The sequence below is a fragment of the Solanum stenotomum genome, chromosome 8 (assembly GCF_019186545.1).
Source record: "Solanum stenotomum isolate F172 chromosome 8, ASM1918654v1, whole genome shotgun sequence".
Classification (NCBI taxonomy): domain Eukaryota; kingdom Viridiplantae; phylum Streptophyta; class Magnoliopsida; order Solanales; family Solanaceae; genus Solanum; species Solanum stenotomum.
The window spans coordinates 5466077-5487772 of record NC_064289.1 but is presented as its reverse complement, the minus strand read 5'-3'; the positions used below and the strand labels follow the sequence as shown (position 1 = coordinate 5487772).

General features: G+C 31.0%; 2 protein-coding genes across 2 annotated transcripts; both read left to right on the top strand.

The window, feature by feature from the left end:
* Nucleotides 1-10164: 10164 nt before the first annotated feature.
* Nucleotides 10165-15509, top strand: LOC125874105 (protein FAR1-RELATED SEQUENCE 5). The gene is made up of 3 exons (XM_049554921.1): nucleotides 10165-10326; nucleotides 12217-12776; nucleotides 15240-15509. Coding segments are annotated over exons 1-3 (756 nt in total). The 5' UTR covers nucleotides 10165-10325; the 3' UTR covers nucleotides 15435-15509.
* A 1280-nt stretch (nucleotides 15510-16789) lies between these two features.
* On the top strand, nucleotides 16790-21582 carry LOC125874107 (protein FAR-RED IMPAIRED RESPONSE 1-like). Its single transcript, XM_049554924.1, has 4 exons — nucleotides 16790-16878; nucleotides 17857-18284; nucleotides 20139-20355; nucleotides 20898-21582. Exons 1-3 carry the CDS (start codon nucleotides 16872-16874, stop codon nucleotides 20352-20354), a joined length of 651 nt encoding a protein of 216 aa, XP_049410881.1. The 5' UTR covers nucleotides 16790-16871; the 3' UTR covers nucleotide 20355; nucleotides 20898-21582.
* Nucleotides 21583-21696: the final 114 nt, after the last annotated feature.

The following is a 21696-nucleotide window of genomic DNA, read 5'->3' as shown; positions in this document are numbered from 1 at the left end:
GAGTATAATTGTGAAAAGATAAGTATGAATTTGAGTAGGAGTAAACATTGGGACAAAAAGACCCGTAAAGAATCTAATTAGTAGAAGAAGGATTAGTAATTAATACGAATGGGATTAGGATTCAACTAAGTTAACAATTAGTACTCCTTATCCTATTTTAATTGTGGCTTGAGTTTTTTATTAAGCTCAAGAAAATAATTAAAAATTGTTGGTGAAGTTATTGTTATATGACTAGTCATAGGTTCAAGTAAGAAACGGTCTCTCGCAAAAATACAAAGAAAAGTTGTGTATAGTAGATTTTAATATCCAATTTTTCTCCGAATCCAGCACAAAATGAAAGTTTAATACATTATGTTGTTTTTAATAATAACTACATGATACAATTTATTTAAATTATTCCTATTATCAAACATTTTTTGAGAATTAAATAATATTAACAAAGAAAAAACTTATTTCTTTGATATTAAGAATATAATTACTAATTTTAATCTTAAATTCCTAAAATAATAATGATTTTTAGATAATTTTTAATATTATAGAGATAAGTGTTGAAAAAAATTAAAATTGATGTGGAAAATCTAATTTGTTTAGAATTTGATATTTGGTAATTTATTTAATTTATATCTAAAAAAGTTTGTAGTCAAAATTATATATAAATTATATTTTTGAAATTTATAGTCAGTATATTTAAGTCAAAATTATATAAAAATGATATTTTTAAATTAATAGTCAAAGTATATCTGATTTATACAATTATAAAAATGGGTGCTTTTAGAAACTTTTTATGTGAAAAAAAAATTGGAAAATTATATTTTCTTCGTTCCCTTTTAGTGTCACAATATTTTTTTTTAGAGTCAAATGATAAAAATTTTGACTAACATTTTACAACATATTTTTTCATTATATTGATATGAAAAATATTACTCTCAATTTATAGTACTTTTCATATAAATTTTTAATATCTAAATTTTTTATTACAAAATCAAATTAATATAATTTAATTTAACTTTAAAAAATAGTCAAATTGATTTTTAAAAAATGCCAACATGACAACCAGGGGAATACTAATCATTTACAGATTCATGGCATTTAGAGCAAGTCATTTTACTTCATTGAAAACCCATCATACAAATGAAAAGTATATACACCAGAAAAATCCATCATTCTTTTATATATATACTAGTAAAGAAAGCCCGGGCGCTGCCCGGGCCCAACATTAATAAAGTTATATTGTTATTCTCTCCGTCCCATATTAGATGAGAATCTTACTAAAAAAAAAAAATTTTTCATATTATTTGAGCACTTATTAAATTATGATAGAATTAATTAATTCTTTTCCATTTTACCCTACAATTAATATGACCATTCCTATATTGTATGTGTATTTTTTGTAACTCATTTCAATGTGCATTGATATAAACAAAGGGTAAAATGGTGAAGTCTTCCAATGTATTAATGATTTCTTAATCATCGTGTAAAGTTAGAAGTGCCCATCTAATATGGGACGGAGAGAGTATAGTTTATGTATTGTTATAAAATTAGTAAAGATTGTTATAATATATTTTGCTCATAAGTGAGCTACTATAAAAACTTATTTGTCATTTGTCTTTTTAATTTCAATTTCAAATAGCAAATAAATGTACCGATAAGATTGAGGGTAGAAATGAAACATATCTTTCTAAATTTAAGTAAAAATAAACAGAGTAGAAGTAACATTAGGGTTATCGATAGGACGATTCATTCGGTTATTTTTAAAAAAATTATATCATTCAATTTTTCGGCTATTTTATAATGTATAACCAAAATTAAAATTTTAAAATCATCCCAATCCTAATTTATGTGACACAAGCAGTACAAAAATTAGTCTTTTTTTTGTTGTCTTGTAGATATTTTAAGTTATTATTTATTGTAAATTATAGTACTTTTTATTAAAGTTTTTAATAACATATGTTACTTTTTATGTTTGAGAGTTAAACCAACTTTTTTTTATATGTCTTTTAATTTTATATGTGTTTTGTCCTTTTCCATTTTCAAAAACTAATACTCTCTCCATTTCATTTTATATGTCATTTCTTTTTATAAATATATTGGTTATTCCCTCTTCTTATGTCATATATTATGAAATTTGAGAAGTTATTGAAATTTTTATATGATTCTAAAAATATTTTAAATTGTTAGCTATTGTGATTTGTAGTACCTTTTTTTTACAGAATTTTGAAAATAATATTTATTACTCTCTTTGTTCTAATTTACGTGGCACATGCAAAATTTCAAATATTAACCATTTTTTATATGTCTCTTTACTATATTAAGTTGTTAATTATTGTATTTTATAGTACATTTTGAACTTAATTTTTAAAGAATATATGTTATTTTCCATGTCCCAATTTATGTGGCATTAATTGATAGATTTGTTGGAGTCGAGAGAATTTTTTTGTTAATTATTGTAATTTATAGTTTCTTTTTCGTCAATTTGAAACAATATATGTTCTTAATTGATAGATTTTTTGGAGCCGACAATTTTTTTTGTTAATTATTGTAATTTATAGTTTCTTTTTCGTCAATTTCAAACAATATATGTTTATCATATAATCCATTTTATGTGGTAGCAATAGAATTTAGAGAGTCAATTAAATTTTTTTAGATAACTTTTAAATATTTAAGCTATTAATTATTGTAATGTATAGTATTACTTATATTATTTTTGAATATAAATGTTACCTTTTTTATCCTAATTTATATGGCATTGATAGAATTGAAAGTGTCAAATAATTGTTAATTATTGTAATATGATATGTAGTACTTTTTATGTAGTTTTTACTATTTTTAAGCATACTAAGTATAGTATTACTTATATTATTTTTAAATATATTTAAATCTACTACTTATATATATATTTTTTGGTAGATAAGTGTGAATGTGAGGATATTTTTAAATACCCAAAATACCCTCACTTGCACACTTATGTAGTACTTATATTATACATTATATATATTATATAGTAATTTTTTTTTTAGTAGATAAGTGTGAATGTGAGGGTATTTTTAAATACCCAAAATACCCTCACATTCACACCTATGTTCAATCCTCTCCTTTTTGTTGGTGCCACGTGTCAACAGAGGAGTGAATTTATTCACTCTTCTTATATAGTAAAGTAATAAGTGTGAATGTGAGGATATTTTTAAATACCCAAAATACCCTCACTTTCACACTTATGTAGTACTTATATTATACATTATATATATTATATAGTAATTTTTTTTTAGTAGATAAGTGTGAATGTGAGGGTATTTTTAAATACCCAAAATACCCTCACATTCACACCTACGTTCAATCCTCTCCTTTTTGTTGGTGCCACGTGTCGACAGATGAGTGAATTTATTCACTCTTCTTATATAGTAATAATATATATATATGAAAAGAGCATTGTAAATAGCAAAAATCACTTCTAAGGAGATTTTTTTTACGCTAATTTAAATTAGTCAAGTTTTAAAATAAACATATTACGATTTAATTAGGATAATGAAGCTATTATTTTATTATTTTATATTGGAAGTCCCATTATATAATGATATGAATCTAAGGAATAAAATAGGGATAAGGGTCTGAAAAATATCCCAACTTTGATCGGATTTGCTGTTGCGATACTAAACTTTCATAAGGACCTATTACCTCTTTAGACTATTTAATATCGTATTTTAAATATATATATTTCTCCACGTGGACATAAAAAATAATGCAAAATTATAAATAGTAATGTGTCCACGTGAGCACATATATACCTTTAAAATACACTATTAAATAGTTCAGGGGGTAAAAAATACGTTATTAAATAACCTAGAGAGGTAATAGGTCCTTATGAAAGTTTAGTATCGCAACAGCAAATCCGACCAAAATTGGGANACACTATTAAATAGTTCAGGGGGTAAAAAATACGGTATTAAATAACCTAGAGAGGTAATAGGTCCTTATGAAAGTTTAGTATCGCAACAACAAATCCGACCAAAATTGGGATATTTTTCAGACCCTTATCCCAACAAAATATGTCAAAATCTAATTCAATTACTTTATATAATTATCTCTAATTAAGGGTGTACATAAATCAGATTGGTTCAGATTTAATTATAAAGTTAGGTTCAATTTTGTTTATCCTTATCTCCAATAATTTAATTATGACAAGTTCAACGTATGAAACTTAATTAATGTAATTGATGTGAAGTAATATAAAGTATGTTTTTTGGTGTATTTTATTGATGTTTAATCCAAGGGTTTATATATGGACTAGCACTAATAAGTCGCTAACTAATAAAAATTGACATTAATTTTAATCTTCATCTCGAATGCCCTTAACCATGCTAAAATTTTGATTATTAAAAACGTTATCTATATTTTTTTATTTTTTATTTGATATAACAATAATTTTCAAGCACCGCCCACAATGCCAAACAAATAAAAACTAAGAGTTGAAATTCAAGAAAAGAAAATTATTGTTAAATAAATAAATATCAAGTGAAAAAATATTATTAAGGCCACGAGTGGTTTTCAAAGATTCTGTTTTGGTAGGCTGATAGCAACCCATAGTTTTTCGTTTTAAAAAATTTCCACTTGTTTCAATATCTTATTTAAATAATGCCCACTTGTATCAATGCAATATTTTTTTTAATATTAATAAATGATAAATTGTTAAGTTTTGGATTTTATTGGTTAATATCTCTATTCATCTCAAATTATCTATCGTATTTCTTATAAAATAGTAATTAAAGGCTTTTGCTATTTTATTCATTTAACAATATTATTATCCTTTGGTATGTGATATAATGTGGCATATCCTATGTATTAAGTTTCGAACTAGAATTATATTTTATCTAGTTGAAGTAGCTTTGACTAATCAGAATATAAATTTAATCTTAATCTTATTTTAGATATTTCACTTTATCTTATTCAATATTCTACTTTATCCTATTCAGTTTGATATTATTTTATCTTATCTTTTATAATTATATTGTGAAATAATTTTATCCGCAAATTAGATGACCCATTTATACTCAACGTCTAATCCACGTGAATCTCATCATATGATTGTAATTTGTGGGTGAATGGAGTCTTCTTATGAAACCAACAGAGCAGCCCCTTGTCTGTTAATTTATTTTAATTATTATTATAGGATTAAATAATAAATTGTTAACTACACTTCTCTTTCAAAAACATTGACACTGCAACTATACAATTCCAGAAATTAGCAAGAAAATGCACCATTGACAATATAGACGAATTTAAAATTTATGAAATTTTAATTTCAGCTCTATTTATTTAGCAAGTTCAAAATTTAAATAAAAATGTTATACACATATATAAAGTACATAAAATTTTCTGGCTTAAAATATCACATATATAGAGTACACAAGTGCAACTGGAATTATATATATTTAATATCACATGTTATTAAAATAATTGTAACGTGACACGACATTGCTTTAATATTTGTATAAAAAATATTAGCATTAGGTGGACTCAAGTAAGAAATGTTAATTAACTAAAGTTATGATGGAACGAATGAAATTAAGTCTCACTACAATTAATTAATATATTTCAAATTTGAATCTCGAAAATAAAAACAATATTTAGTAGTAGGGGTTTTTTCCTCTTATGATCCTACATAGTGTACGAATTTGAAAAAGATTGGACGGTTTAAAAAATACTAATACTATTGTTAAATATATATAACAATTATAAGAAAGATTGGACGGTTTAAAAAATACTAATATTATTACTTAAATAGTAATAAGAATATTTTATTAAAAAACCAAAGTAACACATTGGCCCATTGGTTGGAAAGGGAAATTAAAACTAGCAATTTGTTTGCAAAGCAAAGTCAAATCATTAGATGGGAGGGTGTCTCACCAAATCTTGTCTATTTCTTTCTTTGTTTGATAATTACACAAATCCAACCAACTTTTATTCTAATTATAAAGCAATTAATTAACTCTACCTGCTCCATTATTATTTTGCAGACATTTTTAATTAATTTAAGTCCAACACTACCAATTTGTTCTAATAACAATTAAGCATAATCATTTCCGTACCTTTTTAAAAAAATAAAATAATAATTCATATGTGGAAAAAACAATACTTCTTAAGTCTTAATTTATATGATATAGTTCGAATTTCAAGAATTAAATAAATAAAAAAATCAATATAATTTATTCGTATGTCCTTTAGATATTTTGAACTGTTAATTACTTACTGAAATTAACATTGAAAATTTTCATGAATATATGGAAATTTAAAGAGAGTAGTAACTTCTCAAAATTAAAGCAAAAATATGAATTACTCTATACATATTCATATGTTATGTCATACTTTGGAATCCCCCATATTTAACTGAAGACCAATGATATTGAACTATTCTTGTATATTCAACATTCTTTTATATTGGCGCCTAATCGGGTTGATTGAATAAGTGATCTAATCCCAAATAAGGGGTTTGAATATCAAAATTTCCTGCATGTCTTTTTTTATTTTGAAATTGTCATCATCATACGATACTTGATTTAACCCGAATTACGAGTTATTAACTTAAAAGAAAATTCACTTTATGCATTTGCATCCAGGAAAAAATTGACTTGTCAATAAAAACATATTCAACATTCTTCTTAGATCTAATCTTCAAATTCAATTTGCTTTCTTAATTCAATTAGTAGGACCTTTTAGAGTCAACTTATTTTTCACGCCACTGGTGTAGTGTGGCATTGGTAAAATACTGTATTATAAATTCAATAATTGCACCTAGCTACTTAATCAAGACTAGTTATAAAAGGGAAATAAATAAATGTATTTTCCGAAATGGATATCACTAAAATGATATTTGTTCTGCTCAAAGCCTTCAACTTAATGGGAAATGCTAACCATATCATCAAACTCATATCGAAAATTAAGTATTTTGATTCTCATACTTAAAATATTTCCACGACAGAAAAAGTATGTTTTATATCAGAGGCGTACGCAAGAGGGGGTCACCGGGTTCACGTGAACCCATGCTTCCCTCCCGAAATCATGTACAGTAGTATTATATTGTTTAATTTTTTGTTAAATATAAATATGCACATTCGATGTATCATATAATGCAACGATAATTGGATGCACCTCTCAATGAGGTTAGAAATTTGAATTTTATATCTATTTTGTTTTATTTTTCTTTCTAAAATTGGATAGCACATCTCTAAGTAGTTATTGATAGCACTTTTGACATTTTAATTAATGGGGAACTTTCGCATATAGCCACTCAAAAATAGCTTAATTACACTCCATAACTATAGTTTGTCAATTACGATTTGTAACTACATGTTATAGGGAGGAGAGAGGCGAGCAAGAGAGGGAAGAGAGTGGAAAGAGGCGAATTGTATATGTATATTTGTCAAATAATTGTATATATGTAACAAATGTACATATGTATTTGTATATTTGGCGAGCGAGATTGGGAGAGGGAGGAGAGATGCGAGCGAGATTGGGAGAGGGAGGAGAGAGGCGAGCGAGAGAGGCCAAAGAGTGGAGAGAGGCGAACTGTATATGCATATTTGTCACATAATTGTATATATATAACTGATATACATATGTATTTGTATATCTGGCAATAGAGATTGAGAGAGGGAGGAGAGAGGCGAGCGAGATTGGGAGAGAGACGCGTGCGAGAAAGGTGAGAGAGTGGAGAGAGGCTAATTGTATTTGTATGTATGTCATACAATTGTATATATATATGTCATGTAATTTTATATATATGTGTGTGTGTGTAATTTGTATATGTATAAAAGAGGACAAGTGACATAATTAAAGCTAAAATTAAGCTGCGAGCCGTAATTAATTCAAACTATAGTTATATTAGCTAATTAACTAGTATATGTTTGCTTTTCCGCGTAATTTTCCCCTAATTAATTAAGCATTTCAACTTATAACTTTAAAATTTTAACTGTTTTCAATCATGAGAACCTAAATGTCAAACCGATTAGATCCACATTTTCATAACAGTAGACCCATCATTTCAAAATTCTGGATACACCTCTATTCTATACGCCACGGGGAGGGGGGGGGGGGGGGGGGGTTTGTTTTTTTTGTTTGTGTTTTGGTACTATGAATGAATACGACGTAACTCGAGGGGCCAGAAGTAGTTGATTAATGGATGCATGTGATGGGGCATGCAAATCAAGGAGAAAATAAAAGAGTAAACATGAAGCAATCAATAAAATTAATTATTTAGCCATGAAATTTTTGTAAGTAATGAACTTTAAGTGAAGTTGAAATATTGGATTAAAAGTCCATTTCAAAGTAAAATAATAATTTCAATATTAATGGTGGATTATATGAGTAGTCAGTGTTCACAATCACACCATATTATTACTATAAGCTGAAATTGATATTGTTTTAGTAAGAGTACTTTGTATAGCATTTAAATAAAGATTCATAATAAATATATAAGAAATTTAGAGATGATAATTGAGCGGGATGAAACAGTGTGAGGCAGAACATGATAAATTATTAAAAGATTATAAGGAACTTGAAGTATAAGCTTACATATTTCAAGCTTGATTTGATATCTTACTATTAGTTACATATTTGAAATAATTATAATATATGATTTCTTATACAAAATTACGTCTACCACAAGTTTTTATTCTGCTAGTTTATGCTTGGGATTTGCCACTATATTTTATTCTTAAATATATATTTGAAATGAACTTTTAAAATAGGGTAGAACAAGTGTGGACATGACAATTCTTTTTTAAAGATGTAAACAAGATAGAGAAAATAGCAGGTCAAGATTTATCCCGCTAAATATATATTAGATGGTGCGATAAAAATGAAAGAAAGTATAAACAGAGTAAAATGAGGTAAAAATGAAATAATATTTTAAAATAACTTCTTTTAACACTTTATTTTTGCAAACGGACCCATCACCTTATTTTGCTCCCTAACTAAATCTTAATTGGATACAACTTTTTTATATATATATTCTTTTGCTACACTTTTTTTATTCACAACTTGAATCACCGGTCTATATTAAACGATTAGACCAATGGCCTTATTTTTCTTGTAAAAAAATGATGAAATCTGACTTTTATGATTATTTCAAATTTTAAATGTTATCTAGTATGCTTTCATCTTTTAATCTCAATGAAGGTGACAGAATAAAATTAATTAATTTATTATGTGATATCATAATTATATTTTCTTTTTTATTCGTGATATCATAATTATATTTTCTACTTTATTAGGTGAAATAATCATTATATCTATCTACATGTCTATTTAGATCACTTATAAAAAAAGTTTTGTTGACCCTTGGATGTCCTTTGGATCGACCAAAGTAACCATATTTTTATGAAATTCAATGTTAATTTCAATAATAGATACAACACCACAACAAATAGCAAATGTTACCAATTTTCATAGACTTTTCTATATCTCTCGTAATTAGCGCACATTATTCATCTCCTTCTCTATAAAGTATTCATTAATTTTATTAACTCTATTATCAACGAGAGCATTTGTTTCAATCACACTCTCTCGAACTAGCTTATTTACTCTTATTTGTCTAATAATTTTTGAATGTTCATATAATGAGACCAATTTCTATATTCACAACAAAGTTCTTGCTTGAAGTCACTCCTACTTAAACAATAAACCTTTAGCCATTAAACATTTTATGAAATTGTTGACGTTGCGCGTATTTAAAATGTTCCAATACTTTATTTAGACGTGATTTAAAAAAATTATAGTGATTTAAAAATAACGGAAAACATCATTTAAAGTATTACTTCTTCACTCACAAATAGTCAAAAAGTATATTTTTTTTCCACAATAAAATTCACATAGAAGCACAAATTTACTCTTTTTAAAAATCTCACTTTCAAGTAAAATTTTTGAGGGAAAAAAAAAACTAAATAAAAAATATTGTCCAAACAATTTTTCTTTTGCTTTGGGTACAAATATTATTCAAACATCTACTTAGAGCTAAGACCCGGTCCACATTTTAAGCCCGAGCCGTTCTCGGGTCCAGAAGAAATAATAACGCACAGTCTACTCCACAAATGTATAACACGTGTCGATCATTCATTGGATGATTCCAAAATAGCTGACTTCTTATGGCTTGTTGAACCCAATCAATTCTCAACATCTCATATTCACAATAGCCATAGTTTAGCCACTGCCTGAACCCTCAACCCCTCTTTCTCTTCTCTTCTCTCCCCACCNCCCCCCCCCCCCCCACACCTTCTGTCCGTTCCTGCGAAACCTTCACAACGTGGATTCATTTCGTTATTTGTACGATTTTGAGTAAGTTTCTCGTTTCCGATTCTTTGTTTGGTGGAATCTACAGAAAGTTTGAATTTGTATTAAAAAAATTGCTCTTTTTGTTCTTTTTTTCTGTTGGAATTGAGTCCGGGAGAAAATTTTCAAATATTTTTGTGGTGGGTATTGAAGCTGAACTCTAAAAAGGGAATAAAACCCTTTTGCGTAATGAACAGGATTTTCTGAGGGGATTGTTCTTTTTCCTATGGGGATTATTGGTTTCCCCTGTATTTGGGTATTTTTTTTAATTCTCTGTATACTGAGTGCTGGAGTTTATGTTTTAGGCTGAAAAATACAGCTTCTTATGTGTTTGGGACAGTATTAATTTGGAATTGTCTTTTGAATTTTGAATCAGTTATGCTTTTGGTTACCAATTATTTAAGTTATTGAAAAGATATGATTTTTTTAGCCCCATTAGCTTTTTAACTGTGATGCTTAGAGAACTCCTAGTTTTTAAGAAGCCTTTGGACATATTAGCAAGTATTGGAGTGAAATGGACCTAGATGGAGTGGGATGAATATTGAGGATTTGTATGGCAATTCCGAACTAGTTTAGGATTGAGGCATAATTATTGTTTTTGTTGTATAAAGAAGGGAGTATTTGTTTAGTTGGGGATTTGCTGCTGCAAGAGTGAATGATCTTCATCAAGGATAACTTAATCCAAAAGAAGTAAAACCATATAGGATAAACTAACGTATAAGGCTGACTATGGAGATATAAGTCAAGAGGAGGACTCTTTATGGAGAAGAATTATCACAGCAAAATATGGAAAAAGTGATTGCTGGTGCACTAACCGAGTTCGTTCTCCACATGGTTATGGACTGCGGAGATATATTACAAGTTTATTGCCTAAGTTTCAAATACATACTTTTCTGTAGGTTTTGGATGGCCAGAAATTAGGTTCTGGAAGGATATTTGGTTGGGAGATCTTTCGATTGGCGATTCATCCTGATGTAACTATAGTTCATTGTAGAGCTTGAAAGAGTTTGGAGCATCTCATTTAGAATGAATTGCCAAGGCCCGAGAGTTTAGAGGACTTGATTAAGCTTATCACCAGATTAGAAGGTAGCAACTGGCTGACCAGCGGGAAAGACTTTTTGAGATGGCTCATGATAGAAAGGGCTTATAGGTTAAATCAAGGTATGAAATTTATTCATAAATGGAGAATATGGTTGTCCTTGGAGAAGAATTTTGAAAAGTGCAGCATAGTGTCATTGCTTTGGTTGGATTGTTTCAAGGGAAGTACCAATATCCCATGAGAATCCTAAGAAAAGGGGGATTTATTTGTGCACCTGATGCTTCTTGTGCATCATGGAAACAGAAGTGTTTAACATTTATTTATAAATTGCACAATAACGGCAAAATTTTAGGACATGTTTTTGAACATTTTTGGCATTGAATGGATAATTCACAAGTCCATACTTTAAAAAGCTGGAAAAGGATATAAAAGTTATCTGGGAAATTGCACCAGTGTTTTGAGGGCAAAAGCAGATCACTTCATCAACTAAAATATCATTGTATTCATTTTTTATTACTGGTGTAAGTTAAATGATGGAAATAATGCTACAAATCCCATAGAGTCTATTAGCTCTTTACATCTATGTATAGATTAATCTACAGTAAGCTCTTCTATTGTAAAATATGGCAACCTCTTGGTGCTTTTATTCTCCTTCTTTTAGCTTAAGCTTGTTACGTAACTTGTTAGTCGGCATGGGAACTGTAGTCTGATACCGCCACATCATCTGTTTCTGCTGTTCGAATTGTGAGGTATCTGTTTTCTAATTTGGACATCCTTGGCCGTTTGGTTTTTCTATAACCGTTTTATCTGTTGTTATTTATGGTATTAGCAAATTACTGACATAATTGATGCAACAGTGGACTTTGTGGTTGATGATCACGTCAGTGGTGATGAGGAAGAGGGCACAGTTGTGGAACTCAGAACAGTAGATGAAAATTTGATTGGAGGAAGTTCCAGTGAGGAGGCACTTCATCAGGTGCATGATGTCAAGGTGGATGAAGACCTTCCTGAAAGGGAAGACCTTTTATTAGAAGAAGCACAATCTCTAAATAATTCAACTTCAGATGAACCTTTCGTTGGCCTGGAGTTTGAATCTGAAGCTGCAGCACATGCATTTTATAATGCATATGCAACAAGGGTGGGTTTTATCATCCGGGTTAGCAAGCTTTCGCGATCTAGGCGCGATGGCTCCGCCATTGGTCGAGCGCTTGTTTGCAACAAGGAGGGTTTTAGAATGCCTGATAAGCGGGAAAAGATTGTACGACAGCGAGCAGAGACTAGGGTTGGTTGCAGAGCAATGATATTAGTTAGAAAAATAAGCTCTGGAAAATGGGTTGTCACAAAATTTGTCAAGGAGCACTCTCATCCATTGTGCCCAGGCAAAGGTCGTAGGGACTTGATCTATGATCAATATCCGGTTAGTTTTCTGCCTTATCTTTATTAAGGTCTTGCAACATAAAGTATCCTACTTTCTTTTTGTGCATAGAAGTCATTTAATTTTCTAGACTATATCATCCTATTGTTTGTTGCCTTTGATTAAACATCTTTTGTTTGTACCGTTTGATGGAACCTGAATTTTTAAGGAGGCAACAACATGTATGTTATATGTACTAGTTTCTGGGTATTGGCTTTGCATGTGTACCTCATTTAATGAGTAAATGATTTTTAAAACTCACATAAATGTTTTTAATCAATGTGTTTTAGTTATCAAATAAAATTTAAAGAGAGAAGTGGAAGTTTATGAAAATGATGAATATTAAACTCATTTAGCTAGCTCAATAAAGAAAGAAATCTTGCGCCACGAAGGTCCTCAAGTGCCTTATTGCAAAATAGAGACACATATGGGAACAAAAGTTTCTTCTAAACTGAAATCTTAGTTGATCTCAAATCCTAATTATTAGAGAAAATCATAATTTTTACAAATTTGCCAATTATAGAATTATTTATTTGATGAAATGAATTAATTCTCAAGGGTATAGAAGGCAAAAAGGAGATCATGTTTAGGACTACCAAATGCCGAATACAAATATTATGAAAAATGTGGTTAATAATGCTATTGTCGAGTTACTTATCTGGTGTTAAAAGACAAATAGCAAGGCATGTTGGCAAATGATTTTCAATGATTTGCCGCTTAAGAAATTTTAATTCTATAACTTAAATTTAAAAGCCAAATGATGATATGAAACAGAGGGAAGATGGCTGGCTCTCACTAAAATCACTTTAGCATTCAAACTACAGTTACCCTGAGAAACTACAAAGGGTCCTTTATTAGTAAACACAATTTTAGTTGAATGCAAAGTCATAAAACACCTAGGGTGTGGCCTAGTGGTCAATGAAGTTAGAGGAGAACTATTTTTGCAATATGTACTAATCATTATATTTCGCACCCCCAATTATTTTATATATTACTATTTTTTATTAGTTCAAATATTTTATATAATACTAGTGAGTAGTGACTGAAGATTATTTTATAAGATGTTTTCTTTTTATTTTCTTTCATTTTTAGTGCTAGTGTTTTATGATTTCATGGATATATCAAGTGGATGTCAACATAATATGTGCTTTTACAGTCCACACCTTCTCACTGTTTTCCTCACAAAGGCAACACCAGCTAAACATTATCCTTCTCCTTTTCAAACTTTATACTGTTAGTATGCTGTGGGAAAATGTTATAAAGGATAGTTCCATTTTGGTACGAGGAACTTATGGTTATGAGAACAAAATGTTGTGGTAAACAAAAAAGGAACAACGGAATTCATATCTTACCTCTATAAGTGCAACCTCTATTTTGCTGGGGGAAAAGGCATCATAGCGTTTGCCACACTGCAAATATTTGCTCATTTTGCTTTCTTTTATAGCACCATTATCCTGCAGTTCTCTCAGAGCTACCATTTATGGTGGATTGCTAATTGAATTTTAAGAGAAATTTGACAAGAGAAAAATCATTACAAAGGAAAAGGGAGAAATTCAGCAAGATATATCCTTCTATTTTTGTTTGGACTCATTATTCCTTGATTGCAAATACTAATAAATGGTAGTCCATCTTTCCATTTTGGGAGTAGTTCTGTAAAAGTGACGCCTTGTTACTTGTGCAAATTTATTCTGTTAACACTCTGTTATGTGGATAAAAGATGACATAATCTGTTTTCATTTGTGTCTGTGGACAGGTTATATATTTGTGAGTCACCTTATCCTTCAATTTCCGTCATCCTTCATATTGATGTTACATGAACCTAGAAATGTAATCCTTTTTGGCTTTTTTGGTGTGCGAGAAGAAGTGTTTATAGAAGTCATGATCGTTGTGTTTTTGGTTGTAATATGCACTTAAAATACTGATCAAGTGGAAGTATCGAATTCAAATTTGAAAACATTATCTCTAATACTACAAATACTTGGGCCCCCAAGGCCTAGCTCAAGTGGCAAAAGGTGGAGGATTTGTGGCTTAGGTCGCAGGTTCAAGCCCCACACCATGCAAAGCGAAGCCTGGTATTTAAGTGGAGAAGGGTAGAGGGGCGGGCCCATTATCCACCGAGTTTAGAAGGTTGTGATTGGTCCAAAGGGCGGGTCACAGACGGATTTCTCGGTTATCAAAAAAAAAAAAAAAAAAAAACTACAAATACTTGGAGATGGTAAATCTGTCATAAAGTACATATTATTGTCATCGTGAAGACATTTAAACTAGAAACTAGATCATATAAACTGGAGTGGGGGAAATTAGTCGATTTATCAATTGCCACTTGTAGCAGTAGTTTTAAAATTACTGATTTCCTCTGTCGATGCATGTAAAACTGAGATCTTATGCCTAACATTCATCTTCAAAGAACTAACTTTACCCGATTTCAGCTAACTCTTGTTTTGGTTTCTCAACTTCTTCCTGCAGAATGAGCATGACAAAATCCGGGAGCTATCTCAACAACTGGCAGCTGAGAAAAAGCGATCTGCAACATATAAGAGGCATTTGGAAATGATATTCGAGCACATTGAGGAGCACAATCAATCTTTGTCCAAGAAGATCCAAGATATTGTACACAATGTAAGGGAGTTGGAGTCCAGAGATCAACATCATCATAGATAGTTTTAGCTTAATTTGCCTTTGTTGATATTAGTGTAGAACCTAAGTTCAGTAAAGATCATAATGATTATTGTCTTGGCTTGCCTTTTTCTCTCCCTGTTATCCTTTTCATTTTCTTTGGGAAGAGTATGAAAAATTTAAGATCAGATCATATCTTATTTTCACTTTTTTCTTTTCCTTTTCCTTTTTGGGTAGAATTGTGGAAATGTAGGAAAAATTGGCACAGAATGTCTACTTCTGGTGCTTCCATTGTAACATTCTTTTGGAAGGTTGGAGTCATCTTTTTCCATTTTTGTAAAATCTCAAGTCCATTTCATTAGGTCTTTCCAGTTCTTTTAGATAATAGTAAACTGTATTTCAGCTTTCTTTGGATGCTTCAAGGGTTACTTTGAGACATATTCCAAAGGGTCTGCGTACACTCTACCCTCCCGAACTCCATTTGTGGAGTGGAATTATATCGAGTATGTCATTGTTGGCTATTCTTTTATGCCCAACTTTCTTTAGACTATCTTGGAGTGCTTATGGCATAGTTACATTTGTCAGTCCTATAAGTGGCATCTGCTGGCTCGATTATTCCGAACAAAGAATTTCTTCACGCAGAGCTTGAACTCAAGATAATAAGAAGGAATCTCATTCATCTCGCCATATCGAGAACTAGAGGAGTTGGTAATTTTGTCAAATTTTAACTAAAAAATACATCCAAAAAAATGGAACTGTCAAACCAAAAATTCTAGTCTTCTCATCTTGTACACATTTTGGATCTTTTAGTGATAGTAAATTTGGTGTGTTGCGCTTCCGTCTAAACAATTATATAGTCCACTCAACCAGTAGTGGTTTCAATGCATTAGCTGTAGTTGCTAATTCAGAAATAACTATAATACATACCATATGTATATTAATGGTAGAACGTAACAAAATATTACAATTGTCTAAAATAAGGGGATGGAGGTATGGTAAACTCGGCCATACACATGTTAAAAGTTACTAATGATTAAAAAATCAAACTGCAGTACTAGTAATGTTCATGATTGTTTAGTTAAAAAAAAATCAATCACTAACATAATTCTAAAATTGATTAGTCTGTAGCCAAACTTTTAGAATCATTTTTTTTCAGAAGTCCTTTCAAGAAAAATGAAATGCCTTTAGGTGAGAATCAATTTGTGTTTGACTAATCAATTTAAAAAGTCCTTTTGAGCAACAATTAATATTTGACCGATTTTTTTTATAGTTCCTTCCGAGTATATTTTCTAATTGTACTTTTGAGAAAAGAAAGAACTTTTTAAAATTTTGAAAAATAATTTTTGCATACTCCGAAACATGCTAAACCTTTTTGTCCATTTTACCTTTTAGTTTAGGGCCAAAGTTTTACCTAGAATATTTTTTCTTTCTTCAGAAAGAGAGTAAAATGTTACCTCCAAAACACTCATTTTTGCTGAAGGGATGACTAGTAAGTCCTCTTTCTTTCATATTTGTTTTTGGGTTTTGGTAAAGATCACTGCTTTTTGTTTACATGAATGCAATTATGTATAAAACTAGCTAAATAACAGAATAAAATTGTTTCTTTTAGCATTGCAATTTCTTTAGCAAGATTAAAGCTTTCTGTTCCTGCAATTTCTCCATTTATTTTCAGTTTTTCCACCATTGATTTAAGAATTTTAGTTGGGTATTGAGTGCTTGAGGATTATTTATTTTCCCATGAAAACTTTTCTGGAATTTGTGTTCTTCCTAATTGCTGCTAAACTTAAGGCGAGTAAGGGAGTTTTCTTGATAGGGAAAAAGTAGGTATATGATGCGTGATTTTGATATAATTTGGTCCATTTTATAATCTGAATTAGTTGTACAAATTTGCTTGCTTGTGTGCATATTGCTGACACCCCTTTTCTATTCTGTCTAAATTTGTTTGTCTGGTTTTGAATTGATACGAAGTTCTAAAAAGTAGATAAAGGCTTTTAAATCTTGGGGTCATAAACTAAAGATATGTAAAATGTGCCAAAATGCCCCTTAATCTCGTGGTCTTAAACATGTCATGTGTGTGGAAAGTTAGAAGAGTCGCCAAAAAAGGAAAGAGACTCACTTTTTGTAACGGACTAAAATGGGAAATAAGACAAACTAATTGAAACGGGGGAGTACAATTTTTATGTTTGAATGTAAAGTGAAGAAGCAAGTATTTGCTTCATACTGTCACGCATTATCCTGTTTTGATTGATGCTACCAGCTCCAAATACCTTTGAAAGCTGTTTTTAGACCAATTTCACACCTTTTGTGATGTTGTAGGCTTGTTTGTGAAAGTTCAAAATTTAAAAATTGTTTCTTTTTGTCGGATTACATTGGGTATGTTGTTGTTGTTGTTTCTTTTTGTTTTACTGTCAATCTTTGTGAGAAAGTCTGCCAACTGAAAGTTCACTTATTTGTTTGTTTATCTCAGTGGATGTGCAAGTTTTAGAGGATAATGGTACTAGAAGTGTAGAATCGTCTGCTGACGGACAAGTTAGTACATCTGAAGCTGATAGAACCCAAGAACCAAATGAAGGTATGACATTTGAATCTGAAGAAGCTGCCAGAGCATACTACGAAGAGTATGCTGGAATGACAGGATTTATAACCCGTGTTCTGTCATCTTGCAAGTCAGAGCGTGATGGGTCAATTATATCACGTGGACTTGGTTGTAGAGGGATACCAGATAATCAAAGGGCAGTAAGTTTAGCCAATCAAAAGCGAGATAGACGACATGATGGTTGTACAGCAATGATCCTAGTCAAAAGAGAGAAACCTGGTATGTGGGTGGTCAGAAAATTTGTTAGGGACCACAATCATCCTTTAGTTATGTCACCTTCCAAGAGACGTCCAACTTTCGTAAGCTTTCTTAGTCTTACCTTTGTATTAACATGTAATAAAAGTTTTTATTTCAGTTTCCCTAACTTTAACCCCTCTCATTTATCTTCTTTAGGCTCCTTATTTGCTAATTTTCGGCAGCTACACAACTAGATATCCACTTTGGATGTGTGTGTTTGCATGCATGAGGCATTGCAGAAATTGTTTACTTGTCTGCACAGCCTCTTTTATGACTGCCTGATTTGTTTGTAGTACTTTAGTCAATATACCCAGAGGTCCCAACTCTCTTGCTAATTGTTTCAAATAAGTAATCCCCAGTAAAACCTAACTATTCAAGAATGCTTGATTTGGTATGCTCAATAGACTGCCGATGGTTATCCACAGTAGTATTACAGTATTAAACTTTCCATTTTTACCCAGAGAGTTATTTGGCTTGGGTTGTCAAAATTGTATGTAGGATGTGCCACCTCTGGTACTACTCATCGTTGCTTAAGCAGTGGTCATTTTACTTGGAATCCAGTTTAACACAGAAAGAGATATATTAAATGCATTAATAAGTGGTCTCATTTAGACTCTGCAATATAACACGAGAAAGATTCACTCTTAAACTTTTAATTAGTACATGAGATTGTGGTGCATCTTGGTTGTTAGTGATAGTGGATAAAAGTGAGTATCTGTGACAGTAGAATCTAAATGTACAGGCTGCCTTATGCTTCCATCACTTTTTGTTTATCTCTAATTATTGTCCTGCAATTTTTATGAACTTTTCACCCTGCCCATCCTTTTTGGCAGGAAAAGAGAACATTAAGTGCATGAGAACATATGATTATAGGAAAAGTAAAATTAAAGTTAGGGAAAAAGGAAAATCTGCTTTTAGATTATTAAGTGCATTCGTAGTATCGATTCTGCTAGTTTGCAGGGTTTAGTTTTCGAGAGGAAGTTGGTGGTTGTTTCTGTGCATAGTATATGACTATGTACATTATTACGCCGACGTAGTTTGACAAGACATTAGTTGGATACTTGGATTAGTACAAAGCATAGATTGACTAATAGGAACTTAGGGAACTTATGTAAAGATTGTTCTAAACTTTAAGCAGTCAGGCTAGGGGTGTGCATTTGGTTTTTTGGTTTGGTTTTACACTATTTGGTTTGGATTTTCGGTTTTTGGTTTTGTAAAAGTGTAACCCAATCCGATCCAAAATAAATTTGGTTTGGTTTGGTTTTTCTCTATTCGGTTTGGCTTTTTTCGGTTTGGTTATTCGGTTATGTCAATAATTAATAACATATATAACCAAAGTAATAATATTTAATCCCTTAAATATACTTTCTAATATAAATCATAAGTAAAACTTAAAACACAATACTTATAAGTATACCTATTATAGATGTAATTCAAACATAAAAGGGAGAAGAAACAAGTACCTCCTAGACTATGACCGAAATCTCAGAGACACACCTTAACTAAATTAAGGTCCTATTACCCCCTTGAACTCAATTTTTTTGTAATTTTGTACACCTTTTGACTTATGTGGCACACCACGCGACTCCATGCAGTATATATATATATAATTCGGTTTTTTTCGGTTTTTTGGTTTTTAGCTTTTAAAATCCAAAACCAAACCAAAAAACCAAACAAAGTAATTTATTAATCCAAAACCAATCCGAAAAACCAAAAAACCAATCCAAATAAAATTTCGGTTTGATTTGGTTTGGTTATTCGGTTTAATCCGAATAGTGCACACCCCTAAGTCAGGCTACTTGGAGCCAACTTTTGCAATAACCAATTGCTGATGATTTCCCATTTTTTACTTGGAGCCAACTGAGGTTTGTTTATGGGACTGTCATAAATTGATACCTTTTGTGTAATTCTTGTAGGATGAGAAAGATAAAAGAATTCAGGAATTAACAGCAGAACTTCGGATCAAGAAACGACTAACTGCAGCATACCGAGAACAGCTCCTTAGTCTCATGAAAGACGTGGAAAGCCATAGTGAACATCTGTCTACAAAAGTTCAAGCTGTTCAGAGCATTCTTAAAGAACTTGAAGCTAAAGGACAGGAGCTTTCCAATCATAGTAGACACCATAAGTAGGGTAAGCATTTTTTGTTTTTAATTGATAATTCTCTTTTAAGTTTTTAGCATATGTGCTGATTTTCAATGCAACTCCACCTTTATGAGTTTTGCAAAGCATGCCTATTGCAAAGATTTAATTGTGTGGGTTCGATGAATCTTGAAAATTTTGTCCATTTTGCCAGCACCTACTGGTGATGCCACTGGATTTGAATTGCACTAGACATTTGCTGCCTATTAGGATAAACCGTATCATTTCCATGGGTGTGTATAATGGTGCTCTGTAGGAAAGTACAGAAACATTAATTAATTTCTGATGCATCGTGAGGGATAAGTGGAATGGCATATTATCAACATGAAACACAATTTTGTTTAATTTGTTTGTTTTGGTTGAATCTTTTGTTTTCAGCTTCATCCTCGAAATATTTGTTGCCGTTAGCAGACTTGCTAATAATGCTTTCGGTATCTTACATGTGTAGAGACCTAGACATGTTTACACTTTTTCAAAAACTTTCACAACTACCTGAATCTTGATTTAACTTGCTCATCGTCTTGCAAATGCAGAAACTCAAGAAGTAGTGTTTCCCTTTAGAGTTTATACCCCTGTCGAAGGTGATTCTGACGGACTAATTAGAGCCAAAGGTGTGTATCTGAAGGTCATGAGTTGAAAGTTGATACAAACTTGTGCTTTTGGCTGGGCAGCGGCTTCTTTAAGTTTAATGAAGCTGATTGGGTGCTGCCACCAAGCAATATAAGAGAGAGGAAGATCTTGTCGAAGAAATTTGCACAACTTTTTCGCGTAGATATGATGTGGGAATCTCTAGATTGAACCCCTGGTACATTGATATCTGTATTTAGGAGCCTGTTCAGAAGTTGTACTAACCATATGCATTTGCTAGGATCATTAGGATGGTTGATTCTTGTTTCTTGATTTCTTAAAGTTAGCATTTGGAATGGAATTGAGGTTTCCAAATTTTAGTTCCGCAACTATTATTTAATGAGAAAAGTGGGCTTCGACCCGCATTGAATGCTGGGCTACTCGTTGAAGATAAAAGTACTTCGAACCCATATGAAGTTTTACCATGAGCGGGTTGTATCCACTGAACAAATATAGGTTCAGTCAAGATTTGATTCTTCTGATAGGGACGGAGCTACAGTGTATCAAAGGATGGTCAAGCAAACACCTTTCATTGGAAAATTATACTATGATATGTGTAAAATGACACTTTATGTGGTTAAATGATATACTGTGGACACCCTTGCCCAACGTTACCTTTTTCAAACATTTGTAAAAGAGCTCCTAAATTAGCAATTTTGTGGTATAATAATTAATAAATTTGTAATTTATGAAATAATTCAAAAT